The sequence below is a fragment of the Chiloscyllium punctatum genome, chromosome 44 (assembly GCF_047496795.1).
Source record: "Chiloscyllium punctatum isolate Juve2018m chromosome 44, sChiPun1.3, whole genome shotgun sequence".
Classification (NCBI taxonomy): Eukaryota; Metazoa; Chordata; class Chondrichthyes; order Orectolobiformes; family Hemiscylliidae; genus Chiloscyllium; species Chiloscyllium punctatum.
This window is the reverse complement of record NC_092782.1, coordinates 2,361,344-2,381,099: the sequence shown is the minus strand read 5'-3', so window position 1 is coordinate 2,381,099 and position 19,756 is coordinate 2,361,344. Positions and strand designations below refer to the sequence as shown.

Here is a 19,756-nt window from a genome sequence, read left to right as displayed (position 1 = left end):
CCACTTGATCTGAACACTCCGCACCCCTGTTCACGTGCTAATACGCTGACCAATATACCTCTGTAGCGACCAATTGAATTGCATAAGCAGTATAGAGTCATAGAGTCACAGAGATGTACAGCATGGAAACAGACCCTTCGGTCCAACCCATCCATGCCGACCAGATATCCCAACCCAATCTAGTCCCACCTGCCACCACCCGGCCCAAATCCCTCCAAACCCTTCCTATTCATATACCCATCCAAATGCCTCTTAAACGTTTTTAGATTTTTAGATTACATTAGATTAGATTACATTACAATGTGGAAACAGGCCCTTCGGCCCAACAAGTCCACACCGACCCGCCGAAGCGTAACCCACCCATACCCCTACATCTACCCCTTACCTAACACTAAGGGCAATTTAGCATGGCCAATTCACCTGACCTGCACATCTTTGGACTGTGGGAGGAAACCGGAGCACCTGGAGGAAACCCACGCAGACACGGGGAGAACGTGCAAACTCCACACAGTCAGTCGCCTGAGGCGGGAATTGAACCCGGGTCTCTGGCGCTGTTGCAATTGTACCAGCCTCCACCACATCCTCTGGCAGCTCATTCCATACACGTACCACCCTCTGCGTGGAAAAAGTTGCCCCGTAGATTCCATTTTGGAGGCAAAGTGGCTCTGATAGTGTGAAATCATGGGGATGATGGGGCCAGATTTTGAGGTCTTCATTGTTCTCCTTTTCTAAAAAGAACAAGTGGCTCCAGTTGCTTCAGAGCTTTGGTGCAACAATGTTAACCTCAATAAATTACAGCACGCTGGTTGTCAAGGAGGTGTTGGGCTCTGAGCGAGGCTGCTGTTATGTTTAAGATAAACTAATGCACCATGAAATTTTATTGAAAGTTTGAGTTTTTAGAAGTGTATACAGAGTAGCTATGACTGACAATTTACTTGAGACATGAGTAAGGTAAAGAAAATTCTGACGGAAGTAGCTAGGTCTAAAAATATTTTGTCATTCAGCCAAGATTGAAGGATTCTCTATTAAAGTATGCCTTTCATAAGATACGCTAAAGTTTCATGAATAGGTAAGAAATGCTAACAGACTATTTAATTGGCAGAATGTAAATGCCAATAGTTATATTGAACTGGAAGAACTGGTCACATACATACCTACTATTTGGCTCAATACACCGAACAAAGAAAATATGGCCCAACCCAAGTGATTCACTTTGAAGGTGAAATTTTCCATCAGGACATTTGAGATTAAGCAGGTGAGCAGAACAAGAAAATAAACCAAAGAACTGCGGATGATGGAAATCAGAAACAAAAACCAGAAATTGCTGGATAAACTCAGTAGGTCTGGCAATATTTGTGGAGAGAAATCAGAGTCCGTGTTTCAGGTCCAACGACCCTTGCTCAGAACGCCAACTGAACAAGTATTCAGTGAAACAACTTCACAGTTCCGCTCTGAAGATTGGAGCCAGATCCCAGGCACATGCCTCAGTGCTGTAGAGAGTTACTAGGAGAAAGTGAGGTCTGCAGATGCTGGAGGTCAGTGTCGAGAATGTGTTGCTGGAGAAGCACAGCAGGTCAGGCAGCATCTGAGGAGCAGGAGAACCGAGAGCTCTGGCCTGAAATGTCAATTCTCCTGCTCCTCTGATGCATACCAAATGCCTTCTTCATTATCCTATCTACCTGCAACTCCACTTTCAAGGAGCTATGAACCTGCATTCCAAGGTCTGTTTGTTAAGCAACACTTCCCAGAACCTTACCACTAAGTGTATAAGTCCTGCTAAGATTTGCTTTCCCAAAATGTAGCACCTCGCATTTATCTAACTTAAACTCCAGCTGCTACTCCTCAGCCTATTGGCCCATCTGATCAAGATCCCATTGTACTCTGAGATAACTTTCTTTGCTGTCCACTACACCTCCAATTCTGGTGTCATTTGTAAACTTACTAACAATACCTTATATGATCTCATCCAAATCGTTTATATACATGACAAAAAGAGGGACCCAGCACCGATCCCTGTGGCACTCCACTGGTCACAGGCCTCCAGTCTGAAAAACAACTCCCCACCACCACGCTCTGTCTCCTACCCTCAAGCCAGTTCTGTATCCAAATGGCTAGGTCTCCCTGTATTCCATGTGATCTAACCTTGCTGACCAGTCTCCCATGGGGAACCTTGTTGAATAGCTTACTGAAGTTCATGTAGATCATGTCCACTGCTCTGCCCTCATCAATCCTCTTTGTTACTTCTTCAAAGGACTCAATCAAGTTTGTGAGACATGATTTCCCACGCACAAAGCCATATTGACTATCCCTAATCAGTCCTTGCCTTTCCAAATACATGTACATCCTGTCCATCAGGGTTTCCTCCAACAAACTTCCCACCACCAATATCAGGTTCACTGGTCCACAGTTGCCTGGCTTTTTCTTACAATCTTTCTTAAATTGTGGCACCACGTTAGCCAACCTTCTGTCATCTCATCTGTAACTATAAATGGGTAAAGTGTTTTTAATACATGAACTGGTTTATGTGTCTGAGGCACAGACAACACACTTTTCAAAGACCAAAGGATTTCACCTAGAATCCTGGTCAATATCTATTCCTCAAAATGTAATATTGATTCTTTCATCCTTCTCTGTGGGACCTCACTAGGCAGAAGTTGACTGTCACTTATCAGGACTTTGCAACCGTGAGTGTCCTCCATTGGCTGGCAAAGCTGAAGTCCTGAGGTCATGAATAGGAATGGATAAGTGCAAATTTCTTACTTCTCTAATTAGTCTTTTTATAGACTTTAATAATTAAACCAAAAGAGGCTCTTTCTCTCTTCCCAGTGTGTTTAACAACCGAATGGTGTAATTAGATTTTTCCATCTCTGCAAATATTTCCCATTCAGCTCACTGATCAGCTTTTAATGATATGAGAATGGGCTAAAGAGAAGATGAGTTGATAGATCAAATGGCCTATTCTTATTGCATATTCTTGTTGTGCATATCTCTTGTCATGGGGTCTTTGAGCTTATGTCCAGCTGTACAGATTGGATACGTCCAACTGTTTACCCTACAGTTATAAGTGCTTAATTTGTGCTTAAGAAACTGTGTCAGTCTAATTGGAAGATCTGAAAGAAGCAGTGAAGTGAAGAAGGCATTACTGGAGGGAGAGAAGAAGAGGCCATAGCTTTATTATCACCAATGTATAAACTCTCCTGTATGAAACTGACAAATAAGGGTTGATGGCAAAAACAGAGTATGTCTCGCATCTTACGAAGAGCTGTACAATACCACAAAGTGACTAGGCAAGAACAGGCAAGGCGATACAATAAGACAGCAAGGAAGGTCAACCCAATAGGAGCAGGTTCAGAGTTCCTTGAAAGTGGAGTCACGGGTAGATAGGATAGTGAAGAAGGCATTTGGTATGCTTTTTTTTATTGGACAGAGCATTGAGTATAGGAGTTGAGAGGTCATGTCATGCCTGCACAGGACATTGGTTAGGCCATGTTTGGAAAATTGTGTGCAGTTCTGGTCTCTCTCCTATAGGAAGGATGTTTTGAAACTTGAAAGGTTCAGAAAAGATCTACAAGAGCGTTGCCAGGATTGCACAGTTTGAGATATAGGAAGAGGCTGAATAGGCTGGGGCTGTTTTCCCTGAAGTGTCAGAGGCTGAGGGGTGACCTTCAGAGGTTTATAAAATCACGAAGGGCATGTATGGTTATGGTAAATAGACAAGGTCTTTTCTTGGGCATGGGGGAGTCTAGAACTGGAGGGCATAGATTTAAGGTGAGAGGGGAAAGATTTAAATGGGAGCTAAGGGGCAATTCTTTCACACAGATAGTGGTGCATGTATGGAATGAGCTGCCAGAGAAAGTGGTGGAGGCTGGTACAATTACAACGTTTAAAAGGCATCTGGATGTGTATATGAATAGGAAGGGTTTGGAGGGATATGGGCCAAATACTAGATTTATTTAGGATATTTGGTTGGCATGGACGAGCTGGAGTGAAGGATCTATTTCCATGCTGTACATCTCTCTGACTCTATGACTCTATGTTGGTGAGGCAGACAAAAAATTTGGTTTGCTGATCAGTGCCTAATATTGTGCCATTGCTTAAGAAGGGATCTAAGGAGAAGCCTGGGACTTATAGACCTGAGACTCTGACTTTGATGACAGTATTTTGAAAAATAGGGTTTAATAGTATTTGGAGAGGTAAGGAATGATTAGAGATAGTCAACATGGTTTTGTGTGAGGAAAATTGTCTCTCTCACACTTGATTGAGATTTTTGAGGAAGTAACTGAGAAAATCGATGAGGGCAGAGCAGTAGTTGTTGTTTACTGGACTTTAGTAAAGTACTCTCCACATGGTAGACTGATTAGTCAACTTAGATCTCATGGGATTCAGGTGAGCTTGACAATTGAATACAAAATTGGCCTAATGGCAGGAGACAGAGTGGTGGTGAGGGTTGTTTTTCGGACTGGAGGACTTTTACTAATGGTGTTCCACAGGGATCAGTGTTGGGTCCACTCTTGTTTGTCATCTATGTAAATCATTTAGTTACGAATATAGAAGGCATTAAGTTTGGTTAGTAAGTTTGCAGATGACATCAAAATTGATGGTATAGTAGACAAGTGAAGAAGGTTATCTAAGATTGTGATCAATTGTGTCAATGGACTGAAGATTGGCAGATGGAATTTAATTTGGATGAATGCGAGGTATTGCATTTTGGTAAAATAAGCATGGGCAGGGGTTTTACAATTAAAAGTAGGGCCTTGTATCATGCTGCAGAATAGAGAAACATAGTGGGCTCATGTACATAATTCTTTGAAGTTTGCAGCACATGGAGACAAGGTGGTTAAGGCATTTAGCACACTTGCCTTCATTGCTCAATCTTTTGAGTATAGCAATTGGGACATCATGTTGAGGTTATACAGGACATTGGTGAGGCCACTTCTGGAGTACTGTGTACAGTTCTGATTACCCTGTTATAGGAAGGATATTCTTAAGCTGGAGAGGGGTTAAAAGATATGTACCAGGATGTTGCCATAAATGGAGGGTTTAAGCTTTAAGGAGGTTTGGACTTTTATTGCTGAAGCGTAGAAGGTTGGGGGGTGACCTTGTAGAAGTTTATAAAATCATGAGGACTATAGATAAAGTCAATGGCAGCTGTCTTTTCCATGTGATGGGAGATTTCAAGACTAAGGGGCCATATTTTCAAGGTGAGTGGAGAAAGATTTGCAAGAAGACATGAGGGGATCTTATTTTCACAGGGAATGGTTCATGTGTGTGATACACCTCCAGAGGAAGTGGTGGATGTGGGTACAATTACAACATTTAAAAGTCATTTGGTTAGGTACATGAATAAGAAATGTTTGGAGGGATATGGGCCAAGTGCAGGCAGGAGGAACTAGTTTAGTTTGAGCTTATGTCTTCCGTGCTGTATGACTCCATGACTCTATAAATCAATTTTATGAACAAAATATTACTTATTGAAAGACCATGTAGGCTTTTCAGAAATTCCCACAATATTTACTCTTTATCTAGTTCTATCTGTTTGAGAAAGGGTATTACCTGCAATTATTCAAATGTTTGAACCAGGCAATTGGAAATCCCTTTCTCTCTGATGTAGGACTGGCTCTCTTCTACAAAAGTTGCAGGTCAGGGCCCAGCTTCTCATGGATCTCACTGGGTTGCCAAATGGTTTTCTGCCACGAGTCTTGTTGCAAATTTTCCCTGTGAGTCTTCACTGAGCCTTTGTTGAGGGGGTGTCGTTCACATACGTGTTCTTAACTGCCCTTTCTCCTGACTTCCAGAATGTACCATGGCCTTTGACCAATGGGGTCATGAGCTGGGTTCACATCATCCATTGGAGTCACACCAACACCTTTCACTGTTGCCGCGCCGGGAGGTATAACATACTCAGGCAGTCAAGATGCAGAATGTCTGATCGATACTTCTCTAAACACAACCTTTGGGCTGGTTGTAAGTGGTTCCCCGTGAAGCTTTATGACCTCATTTATCTTGGTTTCCACTATTCTGTGTAGCCAATAGCTGCTGGCTGGCTGCTGTGTAATTTAGTTTAGCTAATTTTCTGTCAGGCCTGATTTCTCTGACTGTGGGACAAATTGAAATGTGCAATTTTGGGCCCATGGTCGCTTGACCCCCCCAAGTGTCATTTTTAAAATTTGATCACCTCTAGGAGCAGGCAGTCTTGGCTTGATGCCTCATCTGAAGGGTGCAACCTTCAGACAATCCAGCCCTCATCCAGGAACAAGTGTTTTACAAGATTATCCGCTCAGTTCCCTGAAGGAACCTTTGGAATGCAAATTGTCAGATTTACATATGAAACAAGGCTGACTTATAGATGAGTAAACAGAAAGAAACTGCTAAACTCTTTGATCTTTTCATTCATTTGTTGAAAGAGTTGCAAAGATACTTTCTCATAAACGCATGGTCTATTGTGTTATTGTTGCTGTTTTCATCATTACTATAATACTTTATAATCAATGATCTGTCTAAAATGACAGTGAAACAGAACTGGAAGAACAGGGTAAATTCACCTGTAACAAGCCAGGTTATCCAGGTTAAAATAGTGAAAATATTGGAAAGATTTCAACTCCCTGATCAGTCTTAAAGATATGTGAACTGGCTAAAGTTAAGCTGAGTTAATGGGTCAAATGGCCTATTCTGTTGAAGCCTTATTTTCTTGTCATGGGCGGCTTGAGACTATAGATTGTGTAGATTTGTTTCCCCTTCAGTCATAAGTTCTTAAACAGCGTCCAATACAATTTTATTCAAATTTTCCACATTTCGATGGTAAAATTAGTCTGATTTAGAGAGATTATAGAGGTGGCAATGGTGGAAAAATTGAAAAATTGCTATTTTGTTGTAGGGTAACATTAATCAATCTCTTTCACATGTGGAAAAATGGATATTATGTGTCATGAGATAGATGCATCCTTCCACCACTCCCAATAATTAGTGCCATGCCTGAAATATTTGCAACAAAAAAGACAGTTTGAGTGACCTTCACGGTGATTGGCTATATTGTGCTGATGATGAGAACTGGTTGCTGGGTAAGTCTCTGTGATAGATTGACATTGATGAATGAAAAGATTTGCAGTTGGAAGGACCAGGGTTATTTCCTGAGAGTAGAAAAGTATGTGATAAGGAGCGTAGACAGGGTAGGCAGGAAGAAACATTTCCCTTTGGTGGAGGGATCATGACCAGGAGGTGTAGATTTTACTGTAGGGGCAGAAGAAGGTTTACAGGGATGAAGAATTTTCTTATCCAGAGGATGGTGGGAATCTTAAATTCACTTCATGTAGATGTGATAGAGGCAGAGACCCTCATTACATTTAAAAAGTACTTAGATGTGCACTTGTGTGGGCGGCACGGTGGCACAGTGGTTAGCACTGCTGCCTCACAGTGCCAGTGACCCGGGTTCAATTCCCGCCCTAGGCGACTGACTGTGTGGAGTTTGCACATTCTCCCCGTGTCTGCGTGGGTTTCCTTCGGGTGCTCCGGTTTCCTCCCACAGTCCAAAGATGTGCAGATCAGGTGAATTGGCCATGCTAAATTGCCTGTAGTGTTAGGTAAGGGGTAGATGTAGGGGTATGGGTGGGTTGCGCTTCGGCGGGGTGGTGTGGACTTGTTGGGCCGAAGGGCCTGTTTCCACACTGTAAGTAATCTAATCTAATCTAATCTTGTAATGCCAAGGCATATAAGGCTATGGGTCAATAAAATGTGGAGCTAGAGAAAGCATGGCAGGTCAAGCAGCATTAGAATACCCTGATGAAGGGTTCTGCCTGAAATGTTGATTCTTCTGATTATCCTCTGTACTCACTGTATACCCATTACTATGTCCCCAAATACCAGGCGAATGCCATTTACAAATTCGCCGATGACACCACCATAGTCGGTCAAATCTCAGATGGCGACAAAACAGACTACAGACGGGGCGTGGAAGACCTGGAAAAATGGTGCACTGAGAACAACCTAGCTCTCAATGCCAGGAAAACCAAGGAACTCATTATTGACTTTCAGGGATGTTACTCATGCCCCCCTACACATTAACAGCACAGAGGTGGAACGAGTAGAGAGTATCAAGCTCCTGGGTGTGGTCATCCACAACAAGCTTTCTTGGACTATTCATGTGGATGCACTGGTTACAGAGGCCCAACAACATCTCTTCCTCCTCAGGCAGCTGAGGAAATTTGGCATGACGGCGGATACCCTTACTAACTTTTATAGGTGCGCTATCGAGAGTATTCTGTCTGGATGTATCACTACCTGGTATGGCAACTGTGCCATTCAAGATTGGAGATGGTTTCAGAGAGTGACGAACTTGGCCCAGACAATCACAAAGTCCAACCTCCCATCGATAAAATCCATCTACCAAGCCCGCTGTCAGTATTCGCAAAGATCCATCCCACCCTGGCAATGTTTTTCTACAATCTCTACCATCAGTGAGAAGGTACAGAAGCCTGAACACATGCACCAGCTGGTTTCGAAACAGTTTCTACCCTACTGTTGTTAGAATACTGAATGGACTCTCAAACTCTTAACATTCACCTATACCTGCGTTTTTGTTTTTGCTGCAGATCACCTATTATTTACTTATCTATGCTATTTAATTCTGTCATGCCTGTATTGCTCGCAAGTCAAAACCTTTTCACTGTACCTCGGTACATGAGACAATAAACTCAATTCAATTCACCATCTGCAGTCCTCACTATCTCCATATAAGGCTAAGGACCAAGTGCTACAAATGGGATTAGAATAGTTCGGTGGTTGCTTTTGATTGGGGCACACTTGATGGGGTGAAGGAATTTGTTTTGCATTGTAGATTTCTGTGACTTTATTGCCAGCCCCTCAGGTTATGTACATGGTGGCAGCTGGGCATTGCTCTCAGCTTTTATTAACAAGGTTTAGTTGCCCAAAAAAGTTGGTGGTAAATCACCACTTTGAACCACTGCAGTCCATCTTACCCAATGCTATTAGATTAGAAGTTCTAGGAATTTGCTGAACAATAATGAATGAATGGTATAGCGGCTCAGTGGTTAGCACTGCTGCCTCACAGCGTCAGGGACCCGCATTTGATTCCTGCCTCTGGGGACTGTCTATGTGGAGTTTGCACCTTCTCCCCGTGTCTGCATGGGTTTCCTCCGGATGCTCCAGTTTCCTCCCACAATCCAAAGATTTGCAGGCCAGGTGAATTGGCCATGCGAAGTTGCATTAGTCAGGGGTAAATATAGGGTAGGGGAATGGGTCTGTGTGGGTTACTCTTCGGAGGGTTGGTGTGGACTTGTTGGGCTGAAGGGCCTGTTTCCATACTATAGGGAATCTAATCTAATGGCCTGATTTCAAATAAAAGTAGATAAAAGTAAATGCATTTTTGCTCATCTTTTACAGCTCATAATGTTTCTAATTGTGTATATTTTGGGGAGCTATAGCAATTGTATCTTAAGCAAAAAGCAGTAATTTCCTAACAACAGGAACATTATATGGATTTGTCCTCTTCAGTTCTCAGCCCAAAGACAGATTCCAACCATATCTCCATCATAAGGAGGCAGCTCCTGAATGCACCTCAGTCAGAACAAGGATCAAACTACGTGTCATAGGTGGATTAGTGGTGCTGGAAGAGCACAGCAGTTCAGGCAGCATCCAACGAGCAGCGAAATCAACGTTTCGGGCAAAAGCCCTTCATCAGGATGAAGCCCTTCCTGATGAAGGGCTTTTGCCCGAAACGTTGATTTCGCTGCTCGTTGGATGCTGCCTGAACTGCACCACTAATCCAGTATTTGATTTTCAGCATCTGCAGTCATTGTTTTTACCTACATGTCATAGGTGCCAATCTGAACCATACTGTCTAGCTGTCCAGCCAACAGCCCTCCAAGGACTCCAAATTGTTGTGGCAACATTCTTTTCTCTATCTGTGTGATAAACTGGGTAGTGGAAACTCCACTATTCTTTCCATTACATGACTGACCAGGAATCTCTTCAGTGTTCACTGCCCGGCATTTGCATCTGTTAGAAGGATTTATAAGTTGATACTCAGTCTGTTTAGCTATTTAGTAAATGCATTTACCTTCCTAGGAGGGGAACCTCCTGTTCATCCAGTCCTGTTAGTTGAATAAGCAGCCTGATAATTTCAATACCGTGAAAGGGTTGAGAGAGTTGGGATTGAGTTCATGCTGGGTGTTATCAGCGTACATGTTAAAAATGACACCATTTTGACAAAGTCACTGAGAGGCATCATGTAGATTAAAAGTCAAAGGAAAATATTGTCTGCTTTGTCTCAAAGATATGCAGGGATGATACACAAGGTTTTTAATGTATATACTTACAGTACGTTTTTGAAATGTCCACTGAGATAAACCTCCAGCTTACCTTTAGTCTCTCTTGTTCTGTAACATCACCCATAGGTTTGTCCAATGATGCAACATGCAACGGAAGCACACAGTCAAACACCAAACCAGTGAACTTTACAGAGGTAACAGAGGAATGGGAAGGGAAGCCACTGCCATTGATTCTTTGGCTAAGAATAAAAATGGAAACAGGTGTTTGTAAGTCCAAAATGGATGACCGGAGAGGTATTGGAGGAGGAATGTGTAGACATATGTATCAAAGGCTGGATGTAAGCAGATGAAGAAAGTTGAGGGGTATTCGTTTCCCTTTGCCGCAACCACAAAAGATAACAAGCACAGAAAGTATGAAATTAATTTTGATTTCTAGGGTGGCATGGTAATTCTGTGGTTAGCACAGTTGCCTTATGGCACCAGGGACCTAGGTTCAATCCCACCTTCTGGTGACTGTCTGTGTGGAGTTTACACATTCTTCCTGTGTCTGTGTGGGTTTCCTCCCACACTCTAAAGATGTGCAGGATAAGTGGATGGGCATGCTAAATTGCCTGTAGTGTGCAAGGGTATTCAGGCTTGGTGGTTTAGCCAGGGGAAATGTTGAGTTATGGGGTTGGGGAAGTGGGTCTGGTGGAATGCTCTTCAGAGGTTTGGTATGGGCTAGGTGGACTGAATGATCATCTTCTACAGTGTTATTTAATGGATATAGTATCCTTCACTGATTCCAGTCACTAATATTTAAAGCTGGATTTTTCTTTTGGGGCCATGATGCTGCTGTTCTGATCAAATGCAAGTGCTGACCATATGATGCATCGTTAATTGTCACCTCTGAACAATTTTAAAGGATTGACCAGCTATAAGCCAGAGAATGCACTTGCTACCCAGCTGAGCATGGTGTATGTCTCCTAACCTTGAAGATTCTCCTCTAAAGCTGCATAGCTGCATCCCTAAGATGGGTGTTGTTTATTTTTGCATATAGAGGGCACCTCAATGGAGGCACCAACAACACAGTAAAATTTAAATTGAGGGAAGCCACAAAAAGCTTGACGATGATGGTTGAGGGTCAATTCCCCCCCCCACTGGACAGCAAGTGGCTGCAGCTGTGGTCCAACAACCGTGCCAGCCCACCTCACACTTTCACTATCCCATAATGAGGCTGCTTTGATAAGCTGGTTACGCTTTGGTTAAAGTGTAGAATCTGTTTGTTGACTAGAAAATTAATCTCTTCACGAAGTGGTCATTTTAATCCCTGAACTAGATTAACTGGTTACCAGCAACATGCAGGTTGGTAGTCACCACCCACCACGCTTTCTTCAACACAGCTCCTTTCACAGGGACAGTGCTGGCAAAATGCCAAGAGACCAAGCAGTGGGAAATTCCAAGGCCACCTACCCCTGATCCTACTGTCCACAAATCCCAAAGATCCACTCCTTAACGTCAGTATGATACATAATAACGCTGAATTTTGGAATCATTTTGAAAAAGATTAATTCAGAAACCCCTCATGAATAAATGCCGGGATTACTGTGAAGAGGAGTGAGGTTTAGAACTGGTTCTGGCCAATGTGCAGAAATACTTTTAAAATAACTTTGCAAGACATTTTATTTATCTTACTTTCGTGTTTTAAAAAAAGACCTCGATGAATTAAGAGGCTATAACAATGTTTTAAAATCTAAAGGGTTAAATTCACCATCAAAAGGAAAATGCTTATCAAATAAATGCTTTCAACTTCCTTGTTCTATTCAAATGAGCTAAGAGAGCAGAGCTATATAAATGGACTGAAGAAGTGGTATGCACTGGTGAGTGTAGTTCACTAGGATGAGTGTAGTGCCTACTCACATTCAAAACTAATACAATGGAAAAGCTTGTATTAGTCGTCCTCTGGGGTCTGTCCCTGTGCAAAGGTAAGTAACATCACATATTATTTTGTTCTATATTTGATTTTGAAATAAAATAGCTGATGTCTTTTTAGATTTATGCAAACTGTTATATGTAATAAAATCGTATTATCATATATTGGTTTTCTTCAAGATGAGTCTTTGTAATGGGGCCTTGCATAATCACTTATTTGAATTCTACGAAACTTAATATGAATGGTTCTTTGAACATGTAAAATCTCAAATGGCTGTCACTGTGCTGGTAGATGGGACTGAAAGCAATACCAATTCCATCAGTCAAAAGAAAATGACAAGTTCTTCTCTTTGACTGCATGAGAGAAACTGTTGTTTGCAGCAGTAATATACATTTAATCTATAAAGATCATTTAAAAATTCTTCTTTTTGTGGGCAATGGGCATTGCAAGGGCAGCCTCTGTTGCCCATCCTCACTCTCCCTTGAACTGAACTGAATAGTTTGTTATGCTTCTTCAGGTGGCATTTAGGGTGTCTGGGATACGTAAGCCATTCTGAGTGAGGAGAGCAGATCTCCCTCCCTGAATGATAGTCGTGAACTGGATGGATTTTATTTAAGACCAATCAATAATAGGCTGCATGATCACCATAACTCAGTTGAATTTTATAATTCTAGGGTTATAAATTGAATTCACAATGCTGCCATGTAATTTGAAAGCATGTTCATTAGTTTGGGGCATCTCAATTACTAGTCCAGTGATATTATCATTGTGCCACTATCTCCCTGTAATCTGTTCAATTTTAAGTACTCTTAAATTGTATTTACTATCTCCCTGGCTAAAAAAAAATCCTACAATATAACATATTTCATATCTGAGATAAAGTTGAAGAGAAATTAAAATCTGTAGAATTGAATTCCTACCTCAGTATGTCAGTACCATCATCCATAGACATTGACAATGTAGCCAGAGACCATTCATCTATTGTGACTGTGCTGATATTTTGTTACATAATCCCAGGACTAATTTTATTGCTTGATGTTCTTCTGACTGTCTTGTAGCTTTCTCTTTCAAATAGATTTCGTTTAAAGTATGGAATGGTATTTGCTTCAACCACTCCCTGTGATGAAACATTCCAGGTTTACTGAAATTTCTTCTAATCTCTCTCCCCATTCTCTATGATCTAAGTGACTGTATCAAAAAATAGGGTTTGAAAATTAAAGCTTGCCTGTTAACTATTTCTGATGAATTTGTTCAAAGATGACATTTTTATTTTTATTAAAGAGTGGCTGGAAGCATTTAGTCAAGTTTTCTTACTGGCATTAGACTAAAAATAGCTTCCCATTTTTTAAGTTTATATGTAATTTCTATACAAAAATAGGGCTCTTGCATTGTATCAATCAGATTATTAGCTCAATCTGAAGGGCTCATGTTTTTAGTGCTGTTACTGGAAGATAAAAATAGATTTGTTACTGTCCACCGTTGGCTTCCTTTGATAAAGTTACAACTTCTCTGAAGATACAGCATGGTGACTCAATAGTTAGGACTGCTACCTCACAGCACGAGGGACCTAGGTTCAATTCCAGCATCTGATGACTGTATGTGGAGTTTCCTCCAGGTGCTCCAATTTCCTCCCACAGTCCAAAGATGTGCACGCGAGTGGATTAGCCATGGGAAATGCAGTGTTACAGGGAAAGGGTGGGTCTGGGTGGAATGCTGTTCAGAAGATCATTGAGGACTCAATGGGCTGAATGGCCTGTTTCCACACCATAAGGATTCTATGATTCATTTCTACAATTCATTAGATACACCGATACAAGTCCAGCATTTTAGAAAAGCCACCCCAATGTTGGACTGAAATTTTGACTTAACAAATTTTTGCTGCAATACCAATCATTTTTTACACTGGTATGCAGGAGAATTCATTTGCAGCAACAATTACCTTTCAAAATGACTGTCAGTCCTAATCCCTTTAGAATAAAAGTTTGTGTACAAGGCAGCCAGGAACATCTTGTTGAGCCTGATTGATAACCTATTTCAAATTACTGCCTTGCTCCTAACAGCCTAAGACCTGAGGCAATTGGTCCCTTTATCTCCATTCACACATACTTTTGATTTGTGGACTGAAAACCGAATAAAGCTGTGCAGGTCTTGCATTTATAAATAAATATCTGATCATTGCCTAAATATGTTTATGCAATACTAAGAATAACAATCCCTTTAGAATACATTTGCTTTCGATTTTCTCATCTTCTACAAAAATGTTGTGGCATTGAAATGGTCCAAGAGCTTTTCAGAAACACCTTCTGAACTGACTGGTTTCAACAGTAGTTTGTATTTATGGAGTGCCTTTCATGCAGTAAAAGAGGGCAAAAGCATTTCACATGAATGTTATCAATCAGAATTTGACACTGGGCCATGGAAGGAGGAACTAAGATAAGTGGTCAAAAATTTGGCAAACAAGGTAAACTTTAAGGAGTGACCCAAAGGAGGAGAAAGAAATGGGGAGGGTCCAGGGAGCAGTTTAGAATCTGAGGACGGAGGGATCTGAAGGCACAACCATCACTGATGAATGAATGAAAACAGGAATGAGCAAGAAGCCAGAATTGGAGCACTACAGCATTGCTCGAGAGTTGTCATGATGGACACAGTTTCAGAGATAGAACACTGACAATCTCTCCAATTGTTTATTGAAGAAAACCTTTTTTTTAAAAAAAGTGCACATACTGTAGAAAGTGGCTATTAACCGGTCTGTAACTCTCTCAGGAACATTTGCAAGCTATCCAGACTGGTCAAATGCTCAAAGCCAAATTCTCTTTAATACTGTCCTCTGAAATGCTTTTGGGATGTGTTTCTATTTTAAAGACTCTATATAAATGTTTTTGATATAAGTTACATAAGAACAGTTCTCTGAAAATTCTTGGAGCATCTCAAGTTTACAATATTTTCACAGACAATGAGATGAAAACAATTGTGCTCTAAAGAAATTGCTGCTATTGGTAATTCATAAAGGTGCTGAGACAGTGATGATCACTTATGTAATTCTGAACACAAGAGCATCTAGCTTTGTAAGGTTATCATAACATAAGAATTATTTACTCCATGTTTCCAATAAAACATAAACTATTCAATTTTGAAACCTGGATATATTAGAACCATATTTTGAAATGATTTTTTGGACCAGATTAAACAACCTGAATAATCATGTGATCATTAATCAGTGTAACACAAAACAAAAAGGAGCAAGGATCAAGATTGTGTAATTTACTCTAGTGTGGGATGTTATTATTTACTTTGCTGAGGGACAGATTTATTGAATTAATCGAGCAAGCTGCAAAATATTTATTCACTCCTTATTCCCAACTCCCTTCCTACTTATGTTCCAAACTCATCACAGGAGCATTTGTTAAAGTTTTAAGATTAATATGATTAACGAAGACTGGTAACCCAAGGCTTGTTTCCAAGAATTGTTCCAATGAATTTATGATATAATGTAGAAAGGGATAATACCCCAATGTTACATGGTGAGGTTCACATTTAACTATTGGCTTTGCAGATTCCCAAACTGTGCAACTGGAATATCCAGGAGCACTAGAACCTTTGGGATTGAATACATAATTCCCTGAAAATTGCTAGGCAAGTTGAAACAGTTGGTAAGAAGGCTGACAGGATCCTTGAGTTTATAAATAGATGCACGGAATAAAAAGCAAGGAAGTGATGCTACATTTCTACAAATTATTGATCAGACGTATATGGAGTGTTATGTTCAGTTCTGGCACCTTGTTCAAGGAAGGATGTTAAAGCCCTGGAGAGGGTTCAAGCAGATTTACTAGAATGACCCCAGCAATGAGGAATTTTAGGTACCAGATATTTAGAGAAATCTGGCTTTTTTTCCTCTGCCTGTCTAGGTGGAGCTGCAGCTGCAAATTGGCATTGGGAAGGCTTTTATCAATGCCACCCCACACCCCCCTTTCTCTTCCCATTAGTGGCACTTGAGTGCAAAAGTGTTTGCTAAATAGGAACTTTAAAAAAACTCAGAAAAGGGCTGCCTGGATTTTGAAGCACCCTTTCACCTATCTGCACTGGCACCCTGCTCCCAATTTCAAGCTGGAAGAGTACTGATTGGTTGAGCCAGGAAGGCTCAGACTGGATGACTGCTTCCCAAATCTGCCGCCCTCTAATGCCTATTTGAAGGTAGTACTGAGTTTCAGAAGACCACAGACAGGAACTTGTGTGACATTTCAGTCTGAAGGTCTTTTGTCAGAACTGAGTGATAGAGTCATAAAGTTATACAGCATGGAACCAGATGCTTCAGTTCAACTCGTCCATGCCGACCAGATATCCTAAATTGTTCCAGTTCCATTTGCCAACATTTGGCCCATGTCCCTCAAAGTCCTTCCTATTCACATACCCATCCAGATGCCTTTTAAATGTGATTGTACCAAGCTCCTCCAACTCCCCAGGCAGCTTGTTCCATATGGGCACCACTTTCTGTGTGAAAGAGTTAGCCCTCAAGTCCTTTTAAATATTGCCTTAAAGCTATGCTGTTAGTTTTGGACTCCTCTATCCTGGGTTAAAGGCCTTGGCTATTCACCCAATCCGTGCCTCTCCTGATTCTATAAACTTCTATAAAGTCACCCCTCAGCCTCCAACACGCCAGGGGCAAACAAAAGCCCCAGTCTATTCAGCTTCTACCGATAGGTCAAAGCCTCCAATCATGGCGACATCCTTGTAAATCTTTCCTGAGCCTGTTCAAGTTTAGCAACATCTTCCCTCTAACAGGAAGACCAGAATGGAATGAATTAACCCAATAGTGGCTTAAACAATGTACAACCGCAACATGATGACCTAACTTGTATACCCAATGCACTGACCAATGAAGGCAAGCATGCAAAATGACTTCTGAACTACCCTACAACTCCAATTACAAGGAACTATGCTCCTGAACCTCAGACCTTTTTGTTAGGTAGCACTCCCCAGAGCCCTACTACTAACTGTGTAACAGATAAAAGATTAGCAAACATTGGGCTCGATTTTATTCTTTTTGGTAAATGAATGACAGTTTCTATTCAGTACATATAGACTTGGCCACAAACCTTCTATGGGGTTAAAGTGTAACTGTGTTTAGTGAACTTTCACAGCACAGGGCCTTCTACTCGGAATCTGGAACTTGCATGAACAGAGTTAGATTGAATGATCTTTAATGAACACACAGATTGGAATTTGGCAAGTGCCAGATAGAAATCAAATGTTAAATCATGTACGGAGTATGACAGAAAGAGTGGGGGAAAAAAATGAGACTAACACAGATATAAAAGCAGACAAGAAGAAAAGTTTAAAAATGCTAATTTTCCAACGAAAATCAAAAACTGAAGCATACTTGTAAAAATTAATGTTTGGTTGCAGAAAGGTTGTTAGCCATGAATTAAAGATGGCATTTTCTCCTATTTGATACTATGGATGGAGGTCAGCCTGTTTATTGGCCACACACATGCCAACTCCCACTATAGAGAGAACTCACTCGATGGCACTCCCATCAGGCCTCAAAAATGTTGGCCTAGGTTGCTAGAAGTTGCAGGCCATTCAGAGGCCAGCAGGTTCTGTGCCATAAATACCACAAATTGAAGCCTACTCCTTGGGCAATCCAGCAGTGATGTTTGGGCGTTGTAGGAGGTGGGGACTGTGTTGGAGGCAATAGCAAAGGGTGACTTTTAGAGTCCACCCTCTTGCACTCCATCTGTACCTTTTGGTTGCCTCCAGACTGGGCAGGCCCACAATCTGCCCCACCTTCGTAAGCAGGTTGCTCTCGTTTCCAGTTTACCATTTTTCTCACGCACTGGGAAGGCATGGCATTAATCAACATGTTGAGGTCTTTAAATGGCCATTTATTTGGTGTCAGATTGAGAAAGTTGAGTGTGGACTTTATCACCTGGAACTTAATTAGTGAGGTAGCTATAAAGGGGCAAATGTTTCTCCAGGGCTAACATGCTCAATTAGATTAGATTAGATTACTTACAGTGTGGAAACAGGCCCTTCGGCCCAACAAGTCCACACCGCCCCGCTGAAGCGCAACCCACCCATACCCCTACATCTAACCCTTACCTAACACTACGGGCAATTTAGCATGGCCAATCCACCTGACCTGCACATCTTTGGACTGTGGGAGGAAACCGGAGCACCTGGAGGAAACCCACGCAGACACGGGGAGAACGTGCAAACTCCACACAGTCAGTCGCCTGAGGCGGGATTTGAACCCGGGTCTCTGGCGCTGTGAGGCAGCAGTGCTAACCACTGTACCACCGTGCTGCCCACAATTATTTCCCTTTGTCATCATCTCTGGAGAAGGAACATTTTTATTCTGAGAATTTTTACATTGTTACACTGGAAAGGACAAGCCAAAACATTTTCAGGCTTGTTCAGTAATCAGCTAAAAATCACGTTGGGTTTTATGGAGTGAAGCTGTTAATAAATATATATATACATACACATATATTTAGATTGCTTCAGGCTATTGCTGTTAAGGTGTCTCACTGGACTGCTGGGACTGTTGAGCAATTGGTTTTGTCAACAATGTTAATTCTTTTGCTAATTTTCATAATTTTGTGGGCGGCACGGTGGCACAGTGGTTAGCACTGCTGCCTCACAGCGCCGGAGACACGGGTTCAATTCTCGCCTCAGGCGACTGACTGTGTGGAGTTTGCACGTTCTCCCCGTGTCTGCGTGGGTTTCCTCCGGGTGCTCTGGTTTCCTCCCACAGTCCAAAGATGTGCAGGTCAGGTGAATTGGCCATGCTAAATTGCCCGTAGTGTTAGGTTAGGGGTATGGGTGGGTACGCTTCGGCGGGGCGGTGTGGACTTGTTGGGCCGAAGGGCCTGTTTCCACACTGTAAGTAATCTAATAATGAGACCTATATTTTACAAAATGCATCACAGAATTGTTCCAAAGGATAAACTTGTAGAAATGGCATTACCTCACAATTTTCAAACCATGGTTCAGGATAATAATGGAAGAGGGCAGCAAGGATCTGAGAATACATGATAATAACATACATCTATATTCATTCTATTCCCTGTTCGGGTAGTGTTGTACTTGCCATTGCTTCATGCTGTTTTTTGTTATTTTAGCCTGGGCAAATGTCCTCTGCTAGAAACCCAGGTGTGATTTCCCACTGGCAAGGTCAGTGCTAATGCTGGTGTGAATTTCAAAATGATTGGAATACAGGAAATCTGGATCGAGTTTTGTCCTTCGTTTCAGACAAGATTAGATTGTATTTAGGGATGGAATAGACTAACAGAGTGACTAAAGCCTTACATGCCTTATAAAGCCATCTTGTGTTTCCATGGCTCCTCTCCTGAAGTAACAACGGCAAGTGATAAAACACAATGGAAAGTACCCATGTTACTTGTACATCTAAATCAAATGTAATAGAAATATTTTCTTTTGAACCAGGTTTGGATAGCTTATCTGAGAAACATGTCCCCGTATCTTTGGAGGAAACAATACTGGGCCGAAACCGTGGTAAGTGTGCATTTATGCTCTTATAGAGAAATACGAAATTTTAAAA

At 41.6% G+C, this 19,756-nt stretch overlaps 1 protein-coding gene and 1 long non-coding RNA gene across 10 annotated transcripts in view; both read left to right on the top strand.

Annotated features, from left to right (window-relative positions):
* Positions 1-8,301, top strand: part of LOC140466624 (uncharacterized) — a 39,156-nt gene extending 30,855 nt beyond the window's left edge. The window contains exon 3 of the long non-coding RNA XR_011955233.1: positions 7,861-8,301. This is a non-coding gene — a long non-coding RNA (uncharacterized lncRNA). The remainder of the gene's footprint in view (positions 1-7,860) is intronic.
* Positions 8,302-12,115: 3,814 nt separating this feature from the next.
* Positions 12,116-19,756, top strand: part of LOC140466665 (mucin-5AC-like) — a 161,935-nt gene continuing 154,294 nt past the window's right edge. For all 9 annotated transcript variants that reach the window (XM_072562103.1, XM_072562100.1, XM_072562106.1 and 6 more), the window contains exons 1-2: positions 12,116-12,247; positions 19,642-19,710. In XM_072562103.1, the coding sequence (XP_072418204.1) occupies positions 12,199-12,247; positions 19,642-19,710 (118 nt within the window). In that variant the 5' untranslated portion in view covers positions 12,116-12,198. The remainder of the gene's footprint in view (positions 12,248-19,641; positions 19,711-19,756) is intronic.